This window comes from Nyctereutes procyonoides, unplaced genomic scaffold (genome assembly GCF_905146905.1).
Source record: "Nyctereutes procyonoides isolate TBG_1078 unplaced genomic scaffold, NYPRO_anot_genome, whole genome shotgun sequence".
Lineage (NCBI taxonomy): Eukaryota > Metazoa > Chordata > Mammalia > Carnivora > Canidae > Nyctereutes > Nyctereutes procyonoides.
Genome location: NW_026575122.1, coordinates 13,453,187 through 13,474,553, shown reverse-complemented (window position 1 = coordinate 13,474,553; position 21,367 = coordinate 13,453,187). Strand labels below are relative to the sequence as shown.

The following is a 21,367-nucleotide window of genomic DNA, read 5'->3' as shown; positions in this document are numbered from 1 at the left end:
ATTCAATTGAGACTGGCAACCTTGAAGAGTTGCATTTTGAAATTTTAGTGTACTTCTCTTCCTGGTGGTAATGAGCACTGTTAGAGAAGCTCTTATGGAAAGTTTTACTTTGATACCATCAACAAACTCTGGATGTAAAAGTTAAGGGATATAAGGTCAGTATCACAACTTTGATTATATTTATATTAATCTCATTGTTTAGAAGTGTGCTCCGAGGTTAATGAAGGATATTTGTCCTCACATTAAGTCATCATATATCACTATTTTTGTTCTACTTTTTTTCCGTCATTTTTTATTGTTTTTAATTTATCTGCTTCTGGCTAGACCTATTCTAATTTGACCATTATAATAAGCACTCTAAAGATACTAGTTATTACCAGGTATATCCTAAGTACTCTATATTTTTTGTGGAAATTATTATTCTCACTTATAGATGAAAAACTGAAAACAAAAAGAAATAAAACAACTAGATTAAGACATTAGAGCCAGCAAAGGTCAGAGTGGTCATTGAATCTGGCTGAAGGACCCATGGAATTTAACTTATCATTACTAAGTCAGTCTTGCCTCCTAAATCTTTATATCTGCCTCCCCTTCTTAGCCCCACTGCCATTGTCCTGATTCAGTGACTAATTTTCCTTTGTCCATGGTCTTCTAATTGGTTTCCTTGTTTGTTTCTTAATCCACTCCAGTCCATCTTCCATTTCTTACCACTAGGGTAGTCTTTCTAGGCTGAATAAGTAGAACATGTTACTTTCTAGATCAGAGTTCTTTTCTTTTTTTTTAAGATTTTATTTATTCATTCTTGAGAGACAAAGAGAGAGGCAGAGACATAGGCAGAGGGTGAAATAGGTTCCCTGAGGGGAGCCTAATGTGCAACTCGATCCCAGGACCCCAGGATCACAACCTAAACCAAAGGCAGATGCTCAACCACTGAACTACCCAGATGCCCCCATAGATCAGAATTCTTAAATGGCTTCCCACCCCTTGACCTACCAGATTAAATCTGATCCCTTTAATATGGCCTGTATATGCTACTTAATGTCAGTTTGCCTGCTAGTCTGACTTTAATTCCTTCCATTATCATTTCCAACCTGAGGTTCTAACATACTGAATTACTTCCCAAATGTATCATGGTATCTTACGAATCTGTGCTTTTATTTATGCTTTTCTCTTCCTGGATTGCTTTATTTCCCTCCACAGTCCACCTCAGAAGCTTTTACCATCCTTTAAATTTTAATTCTAGTGTTTTAATTCTGTTCGGAGATACCTAATTAGGCAATTCTTTTGATTTCCTCTATACCTTATTCTCCCTCCCTCATGGCAGTTACCATTATCTCATTTTGTTTTAGTTGTTCAAGAGCTTCTCTCCCTCTAGACTGTAAGTTTCTTTGAGATAAACTTTATCTACTCATCTTTATAGCTCTGGTTTTTAATATAGTGCCTGGAACATAGAAGGGGCTCACTTAATATTTGTTGAATGAATCAATGTATCAGTGAATGAATAAATGATTCTTTTTGACCCTAAAATGTCAAGTTTGTTAAATTCAGTACAAGATAAAAATAAATCCTCAAGGCACATTGGAATATAGTTGATGTTGTTTAAAATATTCTTAAAGGGCACATGGGCAGCTCAGTCAGTTGAGTATCTGACTCTTGGTTTTGACTCAGGTCATGATCCTTGGGTTGTGAGATTGAGCCCTGCCTGCATTAGGCTCTGCACTCAACCAGGAGTCTGCTTGCCTTTCTCTTCCTCTGCCTCTCCCCAACCCTCCACATGTGTGCACTCTCTCTAAAATAAATAAATAAATCTTTAAAATATTCTTAATTGCCAGAATAAGAGGAGTAGATTGTACTCTAGATATTGAATAAAGAGCTTTAGTTCTAGGGCATAAGCTTTGTGATGCTGATTTTTACTAAATCAGAGGTTACATTGTTCTTTTCTTTTCCTTTTTTAAGATTTTGTTTATTCATGAGAGACACAGAGAGAGAGAGAGAGAGAGAGGCAGAGACACAGACACAGCCAGAGGAAGAAGCAGGCTCCATGTAGGGAGCCCGACATGGGACTAGATCCCGGGACTCTAGGATCACGCCCTAGGCTGAAGGCAGGCACTAAACCGCTGAGCCAGCCAGGGATCCCTCACATTGTTCTTCTTAGCTGAGTACTGAATAATAGAGACTGCTGGATAAATCACTGATAAGCAAGTCCCCAAGTACTGTACTTACATAGGTGCCGTGACAGAGGCATTATGAGATACAGTGTGATCATGGAGTGGTGATGGTGGGTTAACTATTTCAGTTAGTAGTAGGAAAATATTAATGGGAAGGCACCTAAAGGATCACAAGGTGGTAAGTGCTCTGTAATAGATGCCATTGTCATTTTCTAAATACTAATGTTATGGAAATCCATCCAGAGTTGCTCTGTTTCATATGGTAGCCACTAGCCATATGTGTCTGTCGAGCCCTTGAAAGGTAGTTAGCCTAAATTGAAATGAGATAGGTGTATAATATATACAGTGGATTTCAAAGACTCATTACTACCTCCAAAAAAGTAAAATAGTTCATTAACAATCTTTTTACATTGATTACATGTTGCAGTGATAATATTGTAGGTATATTGGGTGAAATAAAATATATTGTTTAAAGGGTGAAATTAATTTTTATTATTTTAATGGCACTACTAGAAAATTTTAAGTTACATATGTGACTTGCATTATATTTCTCTTGTACCTTGCTGGCTACACTATAGACTATACTTTAAGGACTGCTGACCCTCAGTATAACTTCCTTTTACTAGTTAAAGTATGTCTTCCTGAAGTCTGTGATCTTTCTATGCTTTACCTTATCAGCATTACCATTTTTCCATGAAAAATAGATCACTTGATCTTGTTAGCATTAGGTTTTGACATCTGTCTTTTTAAACTGGTTTTTAAATTTTAGAAATTCTACTTGTCAGTTAATACTGTACTTTGGGAGGAATAGTTAATAAGACTAATGGGCAGCTTCCCCCCCACACGCTTATATTAATAGCTCTTTGTATTAAAAAATACATGATTTTAAAAGTGTAAGGTATAATAATATATGTCTATCAATGTATAATATAAGACTGTCATATATTTCCAACTCACCTCCTGAACTTACTTCACTCTGTTTTTGTAATGTGCATCACTTACTCTGTTCTTTCCAGGATTGAATATGATGCATATCGCACTGATTTGGAAGAACTGAATCTTGGACCACGTGATGCAAACACTCTGCCAAAGATTGAGCAGTCACAGCATCTGTTTCAAGCACATAAGGAAAAATATGATAAAATGCGTAATGATGTTTCTATCAAGTTGAAATTTCTAGAAGAAAATAAGGTAAATTTAGTCTTTACCTTCTGAAATAAATTTTTATGGACTTTAAAATAATGTCACCCCAAAGAGAGCTAAATAGAAAGTTTTTTGTTTCTATTAACTCTCTTTCATTACCATTGCATAATGGAATTCCAGCTAGAATCAGTGGTTACGTTTTTAGAAGAACAAAAAATATATTTATCTTTCTGTCATAAAAGTCATCATCAACCCTACTGTCACAGTATTTCACATGTAACAGTTGGCAAAAAATATTAGATGTCCAACTATTGATCTTCAGATTGGAGTTGATATCAAATGCTTTAAAAAATTACATAATTGGGGCACCTGGATGGTTCAGTCAGTGAAGCATTGGACTCTTGATCTCAGGGTCATAAGTTCAAACCTGTACAGGGTGTAGAGATTACTTAAAAAAAATTAAATATATTTTTTTAAAAAATAAGTAAATAAATAAATAATAAAATAAAAAGTTACATAATGATAGATTCTGCTTTGAATATCTTGAGACCTTTTTATTAATGAAAGGCCACAGATTTCAGGAAGAGAAGAACTTTCTTCTTAGTAACTAATAAATGAGGAATGACTAAAAGGTGCAGCTTAGAGCTGCAGTTAGTATAATCTAGAAGAAATAAGCCAAGAAGTCAATTTTCCACATTATTTTTGTATAACATGAGTCCATCCAAGAACTAGAACAGAAAAATGAGAGCTGAGGTGGATCTCCTACAGCAGATACAGCTTCACTTGGAGATGAATCCATATGATAACAGGCTCCTGAGTTTTGGTAAAGGACAGTTTCTTGTTTTTACCTTTTCTTTTTTTAAGAATTATTTAATTGAGAGAGAGTGTGCATGCCTGAGGTACCCAAGTGGGGAGGGAGAGGGAGAAAGAGAGAATCTCAAGCAGATTCCCCACTGAGCAGGGATCCCAAACCAGGGCTCAATCTCATGACTCTGAGATCTTGACCCAAGCTGAAATCAAGATGTCCAACCAACTGAGCCACCCAGGTGCCCTTATGTTAAATATTTTTGACATGACATGCATACTCAGTTTTGTAAGAGAGATTGCAGTTCTTGAAACAGGAAAGCCAATAGTGGGCACAGCACAGAGTAGGTGGAATGGATCAGCCTTGTAGAGATGGGGTCTTTCTACTGCGTATTGTAGTCTTCTTGTGCTTTTCAAGTCACAATAAGTCTTCAAATCTTTCTTTAAGTACCCTCTTAAAATTATTCTTCACTTGCTATTGTCTGTTGATATCTTCTTGTTTTCCTTAACATTTTTTTAGAAACTCTTCTGGCTACCATAAAAGCTGCAGAATAACACATTCCTTGGGATCTACCAAGTCCTGCACTATCACTCACTTTTTTTAGCTACAGTGGGTGAAAAGTATTCACCAGAAACCATTACAATGGCAGTAAAGGAAACTTCAGCAGAGTTATCAGACAGATTGCCCAGCATCATTCCAACAAGAACGCAGTGCAGCCTTTCAGCATTCGTTAGCTGAGCACGTAAGATGGCATTCCTTTTAGTCCATTCATATATATCTATGTAGATATATCTCTCTATAGGTATATATGTAGAGAGGGATAGATCAGTTACATGGCTTAGCATTTTAATAGATAGGAATATATCAATACTTATATATAGATGTTTATTTTTAAATATAAAAATATTTTTCATATACTACCCTATAATCAGCACTCTCAGGATAGTGCTAAGTGAGGTATGCTAGCTGGGATTTGAGAGGCTCTATCTAAAGCTAACTTGAAATGAAAGAAAGGAATTCACCTAATTTGGGGGTTCAGGACCTCTGCAGATAGAGAAATTGATTTTAGGAAGTCTATAAAATGGTAATGGTGTTCTTTGGGAATCTAATGGTGTTGTGTGCTATTCTCTGGATAGTGATATTATGGGTAATTTTTGTTTTCTACATATTTTTCTATATTTTAAATGATATGTTGTCTTTATAAAAAAAAAAAAAGAGAGAGTGGGGCACGTAGGTAGCTTAATTGGTTTAAGTATCTGGCTCTTAATTTCAGCTCAGGTCATGATGTCAGGGTGATGAGGTGGAGCACCAGTTTGCATTCCGCACTGGGTGTTGAATCTGTTTAAGATTCTCTCTCTCCAGGCTGCCCAGTTGGCTCAGCGGTTTAGCGCCGCCTTCAGCCTAGGGCATGATCCTGGAGACCCGGGATCGAGTCCCACGTCAGACTCCCTGCATGGAGCCTGCATCTCCCTCTGCCTGTGTCTCTGCCTCTCTCTCTCTCTCTCTCTCTCTCTCTCTCTCTCACACAAATAAAATCTTTAAAAAAGAAAAGATTCTCTCTCTCCATCTCCCTCTTCCCCTCCCCACCAAAAGAAAAAAAGAAGAGAAAATAATTTGGAAAGAATCAGTATCCCAAAGCACTATGCTTATATAGTCCTTGCAAAACTAAATAAAAATAGGAAATTGGGGATCCCTGGATGGCTTAGTGGTTTAGCATCTGCCTTCAGCCCAGGGCGTGGTCTTGGAGTCCCAGGATCTAGTCCTACGTCGGACTCCCTGCGTGGAGCTTCTTCTCCCTCTGCCTGTGTCTCTGCCTCTCTGTGTGTGTGTGTCTCTCTCTCTCATGAATAAATAAATAAAATCTTTTTAAAAAAAGGAAATTTACACAAGGATAAGCAATGGCCATGTGACTGCTACTTGTCCTGCTGTAACTACTTTTGGAACTTAGGAAATACCCAGATATAGACATGAATCAGAGAAGGTACTTCTTATTTGTCAGTTACTATGCATTTTACATATTCTCTCACTTAATCCTACAACAGTCTTCATACTTCAATTCTTTCAATAAATGTTACTGAATACTTTATATACTGGGAATATGTCAATGAACAAAAAAGAACAAAATCTCTGTCCTTTTGAGGCTTACATCTTTATCCATCAGATACTCTCATCATCCATATGTCACAGATGAGTGAATTCATTTTATATCACCTGATGATCATATCTGCCTGTCCTTTCTGTTCTTTTGGACCTCTATCTCCCTGATCTGCCCACTATAAAGTTGCTCCTCATTTATTAGGAAGAGTTGCATGATATACCCAGGCTCTTCCCTTTCATGTGTCCAGGAGAAGTTCCAGATTCTGGGAACCTCAAATCAATATTTGAGCTGTAGAAAGTAGACTGAAAAAAAAAAAAAAAAAAGGAAAGAAAATAGACTGAAGAAATGATTTGGAGCCTGTCTACATCTAGTGTCATTACTGCCTAAGTAGCCCTGTGTTGTATCTGAAAAACAGCTCTTGTGTTAATGTGAGAAATAGAAAGGAGGTACAGAGGCAGCAGGTAGAAAAGAAATTGTGTACTTTCTCCTCCGCCCTTGCTCTCCCTCATTTGTTTATCGCTGTGCTCTTCTCTAGCGTTGAGCAGCATAAGCTAATGAATAGGCAAGGTGGACTGTATCCTTTACAAAAAATTCCAGATTAAGAATGTGAAAAACCGGGATCTCTGGGTGGCGCAGCGGTTTGGCGCCTGCCTTTGGCCCAGGGTGCGATTCTGGAGACCCGGATCGAATCCCACATCGGGCTCCCGGTGCATGGAGCCTGTTTCTCCCTCTGCCTGTGTCTCTGCCTCTCTCTCTCTCTCTCTCTGTGACTATCATAAATAAATAAAAATTAAAAAAAAAAAGAATGTGAAAAACCTGGGCTCCAAGACCCACTTCTGCCAACTGCTAACTTCATGATCTTGGTTGAATCTCCAATCCTCTGTATTTTTCTCTGGAAAATGAAGATAAATCATGCCTTGTGTTAAGTGAGTGAAAAAGTCCTCTGTAAAGTACTGTTCACCAGTATTTGTAGGATTCTTACTGTATGCTAGGCCCACTGCTAAGTGAAGGGATGAAGGAGAAGGAAAATAAAGTTCATGATCTTAGGGAGTTACAAAAGCATGAGATGGGTTTGTTTTCTACAAGTTATCACCTTCCCCTGGTGGCTTTTAAACTTAACCTGTATCCTGCCTACTTTGTCTTTTTTGCTGATATGAGAAGAAATTGACATTAGAAAAGATGTGGCAGGAGTCATGAACTGTATTTCAGCATATTAATTTGAAATATTAAGTTTATATCATTTGGTACTAGGTAAACAATATTTTCTTATTAGTAAGTAAGAATAATGAATTGACCAGAAGAGAAATTTTCAAGATCCATAGATGAGATAGGTCTTAAGCCTAGCCATGAAAGATCAGGAAGACAGGCCTGAAGGAAGTGGGAGGAGAACCTGCTTGGCAAGGGCAGTGGCCCACATGTAAGAATAGAGGAATATTGATGTTTAGTAGAGAAGTAGACTATTGTAATGGGACATAACCTTGACATGTTTTAAAGGAAGAATCAGAAAGATAATTGGAAGCCATATTGTTTCGAGCCTTGATCACATAAACATTGAATTGTGGCCTCAAAAAGGATGCATGCTGAGCAATAAGAGACCAGCCAGGTTATCTCTGTAAAGTTTCAGTGTCTGTCAGATGACTCTTGCATCCAACTTGATCTAGTTGGCATTAAAGAATTTGTAAAGTTAGGAATAACAGGGAGAAAGTATGATTCAAAAATATTCTTCAGCTACTATAGATTAAAGGCAGAAAGAAAAGAGAAGCACGCAGAGCAGTGAGGAATCTTTTATAGGTGAATGTAATGATGAAGAGCCTGACCCAGGGTTGTTGCAGTAGCAGCAGAAAGGAAAGAATCAGTGATTTTAAGGCTGCGTAGCAGGGGTTGAAAATCAACAGAGGAAGCTAGTTTGGCCCAAAGTTTGTAATGGATGAGGGATTGGTATTTGTTCCACTTACCCCAGTGTTTAGTTTGAGACGATGTCAAAATATTCACATGGAACACTTGGTAGGAAGTTAATGATGTGAGTTTGGAGTTTGGATGCACAGGGTCAAGGCTTCAGAGATAAAGCTTGCAAGTCATTGCCTTTGAGAGTAAAATTGTTGTCACATCTTCTTTTGACCTTTCTTACTATAATTTTTTTTTTTTAATTTGCCTTTAGGGGCACCTAGGTAGCTCAGTGGTTGAGCATCTGCCTTTGGCTCAGGTTGTGATCCCAGGATCATGGGACTGAGTCCCACATGTGCTCCCCACAGGGAGCCTGCTACTCCCTCTGCCAATGTCTCTGCTTCTCTCTGTATGTCTCTCATGAATAATAAATAAAATAAAATGTTTAAATAAATAAAATTTGCCTTTATTCTCAAGGATTTATGTTTTTAGAGGGTCTAAGGGTAGTCTTTGTTCTCTTTTTTTTCCTTTAAGATTTTATTTATTTATCCATGAGAGATAGAGAGAGGCAGAGACATAGGCAGAGGGAGAAGCAGGCTCCATGCAGAGAGCCTTATGCGGAACTCGATCCCAGGACCCCAGGATCACGCCCTGAGCCAAAAGCAGACACTCAACCGCTGAGCCGCCAGGCTTCCCGGTAGTCTTTGTTTTCAGCTTTCCACAGTTGTCATTAACCTAAGTTTTAATTTGAACTCTGTAATCAGGGTGTCTAAAATAAAATCTTTAAAGAGGGACACCCAGCAGTTGAGCATCTGCCTTCGGCTCAGGGCATAATCCCGTGATCCTGGGATCAAGTTCCACATCGGGCTCCCTGCATGGAGCCTGCTTCTCCCTCTGCCTATGTCTCTGCCTCTCTCTCTTTCTCTGTGTCTCTCATGAATAAATAAATAAAACCTTTAAAAAAAAAAAACACTTTAAAGAGAGAATATTAATCTCTGTTATTTTAAGCAATCAATAGCTGTAATTTGGGTGAAGACTAAAATTTATGAGAAAACTTTTTTTTATTGTTGAGCTACTCTTACCCTTTTATTTTTTTTTTTAAAAGATCTTATTAATTTATTCATGAGACAGACACAGAGAAAGAGAGAGGCAGAGACATAGGCAGAAGGAGACGCAGGTTCCATGCAAGGAGCCTGATATGGGACTCGATCCCAGGACCTCGGGATCACGTCCTGAGCCAAAGGCAGACGCTCAGCCACTGAGCCACCCAGGTGTCCCACACTTTTACTGTTTAATAGCTCTAACAAAGGGAGGAAAAAGCAAGCTTTTAGGCCTAGAAACTGTCTGTCATCCCTGTTTGCTTTCTTGACAGTGTGAAATGCCTCAAATCCTGTTTTTTTCTTCTTTTGTTAAACTACAACTGAATTCGTACCTTTCATATCTCTTATACGTAGTTGTCAGATAATCTCCTTATCACTTCAATTTTAACAAAATATAATATACTTTCCCTATTTCTTAAATTATGTATATTAAATTTTTTAAAACATAAGTTATTTGATACATTGTTGAGTGTGCTGTTTTGTAATTTGACAATTTCCTAAATGCTACTCCTTTTTTTAAAGCTGTTTTTGCAGTTTTAGGGGGAAGGAGACTTTCTCTGGGTTCTTATTTCATAGCTTTTGGAGTGTCTTTCCATAGCAACACTTCTCTTCTAAAATGAGAGGCCAGATAATCAAACAACTAAAATGGTACATAAAGTAAAGGCAGGGGATCCCTGGGTGGCGCAGCGGTTTGGCGCCTGCCTTTGGCCCAGGGCACGATACTGGAGACCCAGGATCGAGTCCCACGTCGGGCTCCCGGTGCATGGAGCCTGCTTCTCCCTCTGCCTGTGTCTCTGCCTCTCTCTCTCTCACTGTGTGCCTATCATAAATAAATAAAATAAAATAAATAAAATAAAATAAAATAAAATAAAATAAAATAAAATAAAATAATTTAAAGTAAAGGCAAATAATCACTGAGTAAAGGGCTAAGAACCATTCCTATGACGAGACTGTTGTAATAAATTTTTGTAGCCAAACATTGTGAGAATGTTTTGTTTCATTCTTACAACTTTAAAAAAAAAAAATCTTTTTGGATTGAAAGGTCGAGTCTTAGCTATATTTTAGAATATTGAATGTTACATTTCCTTAGTCTAGCCTTCCTTCTTTCTGGCAAAACAGAGGAAATAGGTGTGTGAAATACACACATTCCTGTGTTTGTATATGCATTTATGCTGAGTGTTAGGTACATGTATCTCTTGTCATTTACTCTTAATGGAGAAACTTGAACTCTTCTGCTATGTAAAATCCGTACTTTCCATCCACCCACTCTTAAAATATATTGTTTACCTTTAACCTAAACAACTCTTATTAATCTCTGATATTCTCTTTCTTGTTTTACCAAACAATTGAGTTGCATCGCAGTAAGGACAAAGTTAATTAGGCTCTTCTAATGTTTCTTTTTTCATCATTATTTCTCCTTTTCCAGACCTTTGAGTAATGTAACATGAGTTATTTTGTGACTTAAGGCAGTTTATTTGCCTTTTATTGTTCCTTTCATGGTTCAAAACAAAATAAAGACTACTTTAGTGAGGAGAAGAAAATAGACATTTCTAATGTTTTGTAGACTTTGTGAGAAAGGTACCCTGCCTCCTTTTACAGCCCTCATGATGCCTAGCAATGGTGTTAAATATATAGTAGCTATTTTAGCAAATGTGTGTTTGCATTTCTTCCCAGAATTAGAGGTACACTGCAGGGAAGAGAAAGAGATGGAAGGAAATAGAGTCAGCCACAACAGGATAGAAGGCAAATCCTGGTTACTTCATTCTTTGCTTTCATGAGGGCAAAGCATACTGTCACAGAAATGCTACTGCTGTCTGCGGTGTATACTATTGCATGGAAAGAGGAAGCAAAATATAAGAGAAAAAATACGCACATCAGTGTGAGGAATTGATGTTTACTTTTTAAAAACAGCTTTTTATATGGCTTAGAATCATATAAAACATGAAAAAAGTAATTTAAGATTAATATTTCCTTTAAGATAGCTATAATTTAACTTGGGAGTGGTAAATCTCTTTTCAGGGCTACCAATGTATTGAGGGGGAAATCATGAATGTATCAAAAGATTCAACAACAACAAAAAAAGATTCAACAAAGCAGCTTATGATATAAATAAAAAGTGTGAATCTTATTAATTTTATTATATTCTTATTTTAAGAAAGATAAAATATACTCTAAGGTGATGTCAGTTAATTGGCTATAACCATTAAATGCAGTTTTATCCTTTGTTATAGTTCAGTGACTTAAGGATGGCAGTGGAAACAGAAAAAGATGAGCAGACTTGGGATGTATCCTGAACACATATTTGATTAATATAGTTGGACTCTATACTGGACACCTATTTGATTAATATACTTCATTTGAATACCTTTTTAAACAACCATAGTCATTCTGACTCTTAGGTTGATGAAAAGATTCTTGTTTTTACTCAATACCATGTTTCATATCTAATCATACTATAATAATCTTCCTGTATATTAGGACTTGTCTTTTAATATAATTAGTACATTATTTTTTCTAATATGTTATAAACTTATTTCATATGTATCTTATAATGAATTTAACTTTTCAGAGAAAAATCCATGAACTAAAATCAGAAGCAGGAGAAAGAGGGAATACAAGGAGAATAAAACACCAAAAACAAAGTAAACATACTTATGTAATATGAGCCAGCCATATATGTAGTTGTGATGATTCAGTGTCTATGCAAATACACACTGTAATTGGAAATACTTGAAACCTAGTATGTTTTTGTAAAAATAGGCTATAAATGTTTGCAAAAACTTGGAAGGCAAAGATATTCTTTATTTGTTAAAACTTCTCTTTGAGATGAAAAGTAAACCTCTGAATTTTAAAAATGGACATTTCTTGCCAAATTTTAAGAAGCATGTTAATTATTACTTAATATGTACAAGCCCACACATTCCTGAAATCTTTTTCTCCATTGCCAAAGAAAAAACCCATAACTTCTTACTCTTGATCCTTTTTAAATATTCATGCTAATGACTTATTGTCATCTTTATTTCTATAACTGGAGGTACAAACAGTTCTCTTGGTATTTGCTCATAGGTCAAGTGAAATTAAGTTTCACAGGAAAAAGAACCCTACTGGTTTTAAATAAAAAATAAACATTTATGGACTGAAATGTGTAAGTATGTATAATAAGCAACCTTAACACTATGCCAAATATGATTACCTACATTTAGATTTTTCTCTTACTCATGCACCTTTACTTCCAGATTTCATTCCTGAGTTTATTTCATCATATAATTTCATGTTATTCTTTTTTTCATTCATTTAAAACTTTTATCAGATATATACATGTGCCAGGAAGTGTTCTGGATATTGGTGATACCCAGTGAGCAAAAGCAAAAACAAATTCTACCCTCAAAGAGCTTGTAGCCTGGGTAGCCCAGGTGGCTCAGCGGGTTTGGCGCCATCTTCAGTCCAGGGCGTGATCCCGGGGACCTGGGATTGAGTCCCACATCGGGCTCCCTGCATGGAGCCTGCTTCTCCCTCTGCCTGTGTCTCTGCATCTCTCTCTCTGTGTCTCAATGAATAAATAAATAAAATGTTTTTTTTTTTAATTTTTTAAAGAGCTTGTAGCCTAATAGAAATAACAATATTAAAAAAAAAAAACAATATTGATCAAACCACACCAAAACATATATGTAAAATTTTAGCTCTGACGAGTGCTCTCAAGGAGAGGTACCTGGTTCGTTAGGAGTGGTCCTGGCAGACTTCCAGGAGAAAGTGATGTTGAGCATTAACTAAGTAAAGTGAGAAGCAAAGAATATTCCAAGTAGAAAAAACAGCATATGTAACAGCCCTGTGACAGAAGAGGGTGTGGTATATTCAAAGAATAAATAAGACTAGAATCAGTGCGACTGAGCACAGAGGGAACACTGAGAGGGAAGTATTTATTTTAGTATCAGTAGGGACCCATTGAAAGAATTCTTGGCAAATGATAAGTCTAAAATATGGCACAATAGATCTTAGAACCTAAGAGAGAATATAGTAGTTTAGACAAGAAATGATGAGAGCTTGTTCAGCATGGTGGTAATGAAAGTGGAGTGAACTGAAAGTGTCAAGAGATACTTACAAGGTAAAACAGAATACATATAAAATACTAAGAGCAGATAGATGTATAATTGGCATTCCTTTATTCATCAAATATCATTGGTTGCTATTTATGTGCCAGGCTTAAAGAGTAGAAATATAGTGGTCTTTGCCATTATAGAGCTTATGGTCAAGTAAGAGAAATAGGCATTAACCAAATAATTAAATAAATACAAACTATGTAAGTGTTGTAAAGGGGAAATAGAGGAGTCATGTGAGAATACAAAGAGGACTTGGTTTGGTGTAGGATATTGTGGAAGGCTAGAGAAAGTGACATTGGGGCTAAGCTTCAGAAGGATGTAAAGGAGGGACGCCTGGGTGGCTCAGGAGTTGAGCGTCTGCCTTCGGCTCAGGGCCTGATCCTGGAGTCCCGGGATCGAGTCTCACATCAGGCTCCTTGCATGGAGCCTGCTTCTCCCTCTGCCTGTGTCTCTGTCTCTGTGTCTCTAATGAATAAATAAATAAAATCTTAAAGAAAAGGATGTAAAGGAGCTGACTAAAGGTATGTAGAGGAAGTGGATTTTCAGTGGAAGGAATAGAATATGTAAAAGCCGGGGATCCCTGGGTGGCGCAGCGGTTTAGCGCCTGCCTTTGGCCCAGGGCGGGATCCTGGAGACCCGGGATCGAATCCCACGTCGGGCTCCCGGTGCATGGAGCCTGCTTCTCCCTCTGCCTGTGTCTCTGCCTCTCTCTCTCTCTCTCTCTCTGTGTGTGACTATCATGAGTAAATAAATAAATAAAAAAAAAATTTAAAAAATAAATTTAAAAAAAAGAGAATATGCAAAAGCCAACTGAAGGTCACTAAGGTCAGTGAGGCCAGAGCATAATGGGGATGGCAGCAGAACAGCTCTAGTAGATGAAGCTGGACAGGTAGGTAGGGCCTAAACAAGGAAGAAGTGGCATGTATAGAAGGTTATTCGGTATAGCACCACTTACTATCAAAAGATGAGGAACAACCCAACAGTTCATCATTACAGGACTAGTTGAATAAACTGTGGTTCATTTATAGAATGGGTTACTTTGCAGCTGCTTAAAAAAGAATAGGGATGCTCTTGGTAGAATGATCCTCAGGATATACTGTTAATTGAAAAGAGCTAGGTGCAAAGTAGTCTATGGTACAATAGCTTTTGTGTGAGAAAGGAAGGAAATAAGAATGTACAGTCTTTAGCATAAAGATTTGTGCTTAATAAGAAAACCTGGAAGAATTAACTAAATTAATTAAAATCTGTTACCTATAAGGGTCTGAGTGGTAAGAGACAGGAGTGAAAGTGAGACTTCTCATTATATACTTTCTATATCCTTTCAGTTTTGATCCTACTTATTGAAATGATAAGATTTAACTTTTAAAAGAAAGGAAAATAAGAACAGCTAGAAAATGTTTGTTTTTTAAGTAGTATATATACCTTATCTTTTTCCAAAATGAGACTCGACTAGATTTCTATTTTTCAGACATGGTCTAATATATATATATTTATATAGCCTATAATTTTAGCTTAAAATCAAATGATCAATTTTGTATTAGAATAGAAAAACAGGTAACTTGCCAGGATATGAGTTCCTACTTTACGTTATATGACAGATTTAAAAAAGTGTATATAGTACTTTTTATTTATATCAGAAGAAAATATTTTCATGTACAGTACCATGTGCTGTTACTGGTTTGGCTTCCAGATCCCTTTAAAAATTTTGCTAGATCCACACAAAGGAAAAAAAAAATTGTGGTTTGCATTGCCTCCTTTCTTTAGAAAAGAGGCAGAAGGGATCCCTGGGTGGCTCAGCGGTTTGGCGCCTGCCTTTGGCCCAGGGCATGATCCTGGAGTCCCAGGATCTGGTCCCATGTCGGGCTCCGGGCATGGAGCCTGCTTCTCCCTCTGCCTGTGTCTCTGCCTCTCTCTCTCTCTCTGTGTCTATCATGAATAAATAAATAAATCTTAAAAAAAAAGAAAAGAGGCAGAAGTTAACTATCTTTATATAAACCGTGCAACCAAAAAGAATTGTGAGTTGTGGGTTGCTTTTGATTAGCATCATCTAAGGCATACCTATCCAGAATCAGTCTGAAATTTGTAATCATCAACTGGTGAATGCAAGAGAAAAAGCACACCTAGTCTCTCTGTCATGTAGTCTGTCAGTTGTGCTGAGATTTTCCAGCATCCAGTTTTCGTGAAGAAAGTATTTTGTACACAAAACTTAAAAGCCTTCCAGAAGGGATAGCTTTATAATCATGAACTGCTGTTTTTATTTAATTTGGTTCTCTCTCTTTGGCAATTATAACATATTTATGTTTTCAGACCCTTCTGGTCAGAAATGATCAGTTCATTTGGAGGACAGAGTTTGTGTTTCATTTTTCTTCTGTGTGTGTAAGAAGGGAATGGATTGTTCGGTCAATTTAAGATTCAAACAGATCAGTAGTAATCTGCACTGGTTTTGGTGGCAGTGGCATTTCTGTACTTTTTTTTAGTTCTCAGTAGTTAGAGTCTCTTTAATTTACTTAAAAATAAACCTTTAATTGGTGTTTCTGAGTAAAATTGCAGAAGACACTAGCAGTATTTAAGAATTTGATTTTGCATTGTTCTTTTTAACCTTTAAGTCCTCTTAATAATGACTCAACACTTTGGTTTTGACCATATTCCTTCCATGATTCATTTGCTTTGTTAGATTAAAAATATCATTTGATAACTAGGTTTTTTCCTTTAAACATCACACTTTTTTTCTTTAAGAGAGCAAACGGGGTGGGGTGTGGGGAGAGGGAGAGACTCAAGCAGTACCCTGAGAACCTGATCTGAGCCTAAATCAAGAGTTTCCCACTTAACTGACTAAGCCACCCAGGTGCCCCTAGATTTACTCCTTATTCCTCTTATACTTCAAAACATTCTGGCTTTCTTCTATCTATTTCTTCCTTTAAATTTTCAAAAAAGGGATCCCTGAGTGGCGCAGCGGTTTGGCGCCTGCCTTTGGCCCAGGGCGCGATCCTGGAGACCCGGGATCGAATCCCACGTCGGGCTCCCGGTGCATGGAGCCTGCTCCTCCCTCTGCCTGTGTCTCTGCCTCTCTCTCTCTCTGTGTGACTATCATAAATAAATAAAAATTTAAAAAAAAATAAAATAAAATAAATTTTCAAAAAAATGCACTTTTCAAAAATTATTCAGTAAGTTAAAAAACTTACTGTTTTGGGCTTGTTTTGGGGCTATTATAATGCCTAATCTTAAAGAAATAACTGTTTAAGGGTTGTGACAAATTTCTTGCTAATAAGCAGTATACAGTCTAATGGATGATATTTAGTAAAATCTGTTATATACAAAATGCTGAGTTCAACATGAGAAAAAAGAAAGAATTTGAAGAAGAACATTAGTGTGGATTCTTGGAAGTACCTTCTAGGCCAGGTGGCATGACTTGAACAGAATGAGTAATGTGAGCATTGGTGGGAAAGAACAGGGGGAAAAAAATGTTTTTTTTTTTTTAAGATTTTATTTATTTATTCAAGAGAGACACAGAGAGAGAGGCAGAGACATAGGGAGAGAGAGAAGCAGGCTCCCCACAGGGAGCCCGATGTAGGACTCGATCCCAGGATCACAACCTGAGCTGAAGGCACACACTCACCACTGAGCCACCCAGTTGTCCCAGAAAAAAAATTCTTGAAGAAACCCAGGAACATAGCGGTACCTGGATGGCTCAGTTGGTTGAGCTCCTGACTTTTGATTTAGGCTCAGGCCATGATCTAGAGTTGTGGGATCCAGCTCTGCCTCCAGCTTCAAACTTAGCAGGGAAGCTGCTTGAGATTCTCTACCCACACCTTCTCCCCGCCCCTCCACTGTGCACTCACTCACACCTCACTCAAATAAATAAATCTTTAAAAAAGGAAAGAAACCCTGGAATGTATGTTTAAGTTATCTGTAAAGTTTTAATAAATGTTCTGTTCCTTTAAAAGTGTAGTATAACTGTGTATGGATTTTTTTAAAAGAAAAATAATGGTTCTATCATAAATTTTGATAAAGCTTTTCTATTAAAGTTTATAATCAGTTCTTAGTTACACAGAACCAGAATTTTTAGAAGTTGTATAAGAGATTGAATTCTTAATCTTAAAGAAAAAAGTTAGTTTTCCAAGGTACAATACAAAAACCATACTTTGACAGAAAACTATTTTATCAATGTAAAGATGAGTGTGAACAGGGCATTGGTTTAACTGTAGGTTTTTGTTGCCTGGTGTCCAAAGGCCAGTGAGAACAGAGTTACCTAATAGATGAAAAGAAATATTCAGGGATCCCTGGGTGGTGCAGCGGTTTAGCGCCTGCCTTTGGCCCAGGGCGCGATCCTGGAGACCCCGGATCGAGTCCCACATCAGGCTCCCGGTGCATGGAGCCTGCTTTTCCCTCTGCCTATGTCTCTGCCTCTCTCTCTCTCTCTCTCTCTCTCTCTCTCTCTCTCTCTCTCTCTGACTATCATAAATAAAAATTAAAAAAAAAAAGAAATATTCAGTTCCTTAACTACTCTTCTGCACCAAAATTAATTTTTTATTTTATTTCTTTAAAGATTTTACATATTTATTTGAGAAAGCATGAGGGGAAGGGGCAAAAGGAGAGTGAGAAAGAGTCTTAAGCAGACTCTGCACTGAGCACAGACTCGACTCGGCTTGATCTCAGGACCCTGAGATCACAACCTGAGCCAAAGCTAAGAGTCAGAACACTTAACTCACTGTACCACCTGGGTATCCCTGTACCTAAATAAATTTTTATCTAGGAGCTCAAATGTTATCTTGAATGATTTATGGTACATAATATGACCCCTAGCAACTTGAAAGTTTCTTTCTTCCCCTTTGTGTATTACCCTCCTACCCAGAGCTTTCTCCAGTAAAGCACATACCTAGCATACTGTGCTATGAATGTATATTAGTCTGGTTTTTTTTCCCTAGAGGTTAGCTCTATGTATACGTATCTGTAGAGCATTCCCTTTCTCCAGTAAGTAAATTGGCGGACACTGATCTTTGAGTAATCTGTATATAGAGGAAGAAAACCTGTGCATTGAACATTTTACTGAACTATTGGATAAAGAATTGTAGGACCTTAGCATAGGCCTGAAACCTATCATACCTAGAGCTTGTGTTTCATCAGTTATCTGCTTTTCAAAACAGGACCGCCCTTTTTTCCCCTCTCAGAAGCTTTTTTTTTTTTAACCTGCTTGTCCATGATTTATTGAAACCTATCCCAATGAGTCAGAAAAATAAAATCTGTTCTTCCACCTCCACTTGTAGTTCATATTTGTCTTTCCTTCTCTTGCTCCCTTCCCAATGCCCACACCCATATTTTTGATAGTGCCTTTTTCTCAGCTGGTAATTGCTTTGACATGACAGGCATTTCCAAAGCTATTACAAAGTAATAAAATTATACTTCACAAACCTAATAAAAAGCCAAGACAGATACACTTTTCTGTTTGTTATTTTTCTGGTTTCTTACTGAAAAAAAAAAATGATGGGCAGAGAAAGTATATAATTATACATTTTTAAATAATTGGGGGTAAAGAAAGGAGTTAATTCTTTACCTGTTAGTGGTTGGAGACTTCTTACTAAAGGATGATTTTAAGGGCATCTGACTGGCTCAGTTGGTGGAGCATGTGACTATTGATCTTGGGGTTATAAGTTCAAGCCCCACATTGGGTGTAAAGATTACTTAAAAGTAAAATCTTTTTAAAAAAGAATGATTTTCCTTCAGTTTTTCCTCACATGTTTAAGCCAAGCTACTACCCCAATATTGTTGTTCACTTAATATAAACCCTTATTTTATAGAATTATTGGGAGAGCCAATAATTGCTTTGAAGAAACTTATTATAAATATATTAAAACTAGTAACTTTTATTTAAACTAGAAATTGCCTCTTTTTTAATCACTTCAGTGTCTCTGATAAAAACGTGTGTAAGTAATCTGGGGCACCTCCATGGCTCAGTTGGTTGAGCATCTGACTCTTGATTTGGTTCAGGTCATGACCTCAGGGTCCTGGGATTGAGCCCAAGTCAGGCACTGTGCTCAGCGGGAAGTCTGCTAGAGATCCTCCCTCTCCCTCTGCCCCTACCCTGCTAAAATAAATAAATAAATATTTTTTAAAAAGAAAGTATGTAATTAATCTAAATTTGATTTGGAAGAAAAGTTCATTTGATAGAAATAAAGTGCCCTTTATGGCTTTGATGCCTATGAAGTAATACTTTAAATTTTTCAGTCAGTAAACCTTATAAATGGTATTTATCTTCTATTGATATATGCTGTGTAGGCAGGAGAAAAGTTTTCAGTGTAATCCACTTGGCATCAGCTCTCAGTCCTGCTTTTAAATTTCTCTTACCCAGTTTCTATTTAAAACCTGAGCTTGAAAAAAAAAAAAAAAAACTCAGCTTGTCTCTGCCTTAGTAGTCAGTGTTGAAGTTTGTTTTGCCCTTTAACAATTAAAGTATTGTATGGCATATTTTAGGTCATTCACCAGATGTTGCTGTAGTGGTTTTGCTTATGTCTGAACTGGGTTGCTCATTGTTTGGCAGATCTTTATGAAAGTTCTTTGTAATTGAGTTCACAATGATTTAGTGTATTTCTAAATTGCTGTAATTGTTTCTGATGTTAGGTTTTGAAAATTTGTCAAATTTGTCATCATCCCATTTCTGCCTGGAGTTGTTATCTCTATCTTCTTTTGCTCCTTTTTTAAATCTCTGCTTTTCTGTTGTATTTCACTTATCCTTATAACCACTATAAATCTTTTCCAAGTTAGGACATACGTAAATAGTTCAATATAGATTTTTAGATTTTTTTACTGGCGCTGTAAGTATGGAAAGAATGTTTCAAAGTTTAATATTGGATTATTTTTAAAAGAATTAACTTTTATTTCTCTTATCTGCTCCAACCGTTGTGTTAGATCCTTGTCCCAAGGATATTTAAATGTAACATTAGAGCCAACAACAAAATTAGGAAGGTGGCTGAAGCATATCTTCTGTACATTTCTACCCTTCCAGTGTTCCTCCATACCTTTTTTCTGTTTGTTTCAAACTTCATTTAAAAGCTTTCCAAAATGTGTATTGTCTTATGAATAAAGAGGTTAGAATAGGTGAGGTGAAAGAACGTGGACCTGTCTTGGGATAAGACATTCCACATCCCAGCCCATCTGCTTCCTAACTATCTAACCTTAGGCAAGTAACTTTCTGAGTATTTTATTAACCGTAACACAGAAAGAACAGAAGCCCTGCAAAGAATATATAAGGGTAACATATTCTCTGTCACATAAAAAGTGCTTCCTAGGGCTCCTGGGTGGCTCAGTCCATTAAAACCTCTGCCTTAGGTTCGGGTCATGATTTCAGTGGAGAGAGCCTGCTTATCCATCTTCCTCTGCAACCCCTCCTTCGTGCTTTCTCTCTCTCAAATAAATAAATAAAATCTTAAAAAAAAAAAAGTGCTTCATAAAAATGAGTGTCACCTATACCATATCAAAGAATAATCTACCAAAAATGTTTGGCTGTTTTTTTTGTTTTTTTTTTAAGATTTTATTTTATTTACTCATGAGAGACACAGAGCGAGCGAGAGAGAGGCAGAGGGAGAAGCAGGCTCCACGCAGGGAACCCGATGCAGGACTTGATCCTGGGTCTCCAGGATCAGGCCTGCACCGAGTCTCCAGGATCAGGCCCTGGACTGCAGGTGGCACTAAACCGCTGTGCCACCGGGGCTGCCTGGCTGTTTTTTTTTAATTCCGTGTGCTTATTATCATTTCTCATTATCTGATTGTATAAATATAAACAAATGGAAGTTGAAAAAGTATAATTTCCTCAAATATTTTTGGCTTTTTTCACTGTCTTCTAAAAGTACAGTCTGACCATTCCCCCACCTTACTTTCTTTATCTCTCTTCCTAAGCCAATTTTGTTTGAGAAACCAGAATCTTTCCTAGATTGACCTTCACAAGGCCAAGTAATCTAGTAAAGTGAACCTGATAAATAAGCCAAGTGACTTAAAATAACACTTTTAAGTCTCATTAAAACTACTTCTCTATAGTGACAACAGCACAGTCATTACCAAGATTACAAAATTAGTTATCT

At 37.0% G+C, this 21,367-nt stretch overlaps 1 protein-coding gene across 10 annotated transcripts in view; it reads left to right on the top strand.

The window, feature by feature from the left end:
* Nucleotides 1-21,367, top strand: part of ARFIP1 (ADP ribosylation factor interacting protein 1) — a 130,513-nt gene that overhangs the window by 97,414 nt on the left and 11,732 nt on the right. For all 10 annotated transcript variants that reach the window (XM_055336338.1, XM_055336339.1, XM_055336336.1 and 7 more), the window contains one exon: nt 3,185-3,359. In XM_055336338.1, the coding sequence (XP_055192313.1) occupies nt 3,185-3,359 (175 nt within the window). The remainder of the gene's footprint in view (nt 1-3,184; nt 3,360-21,367) is intronic.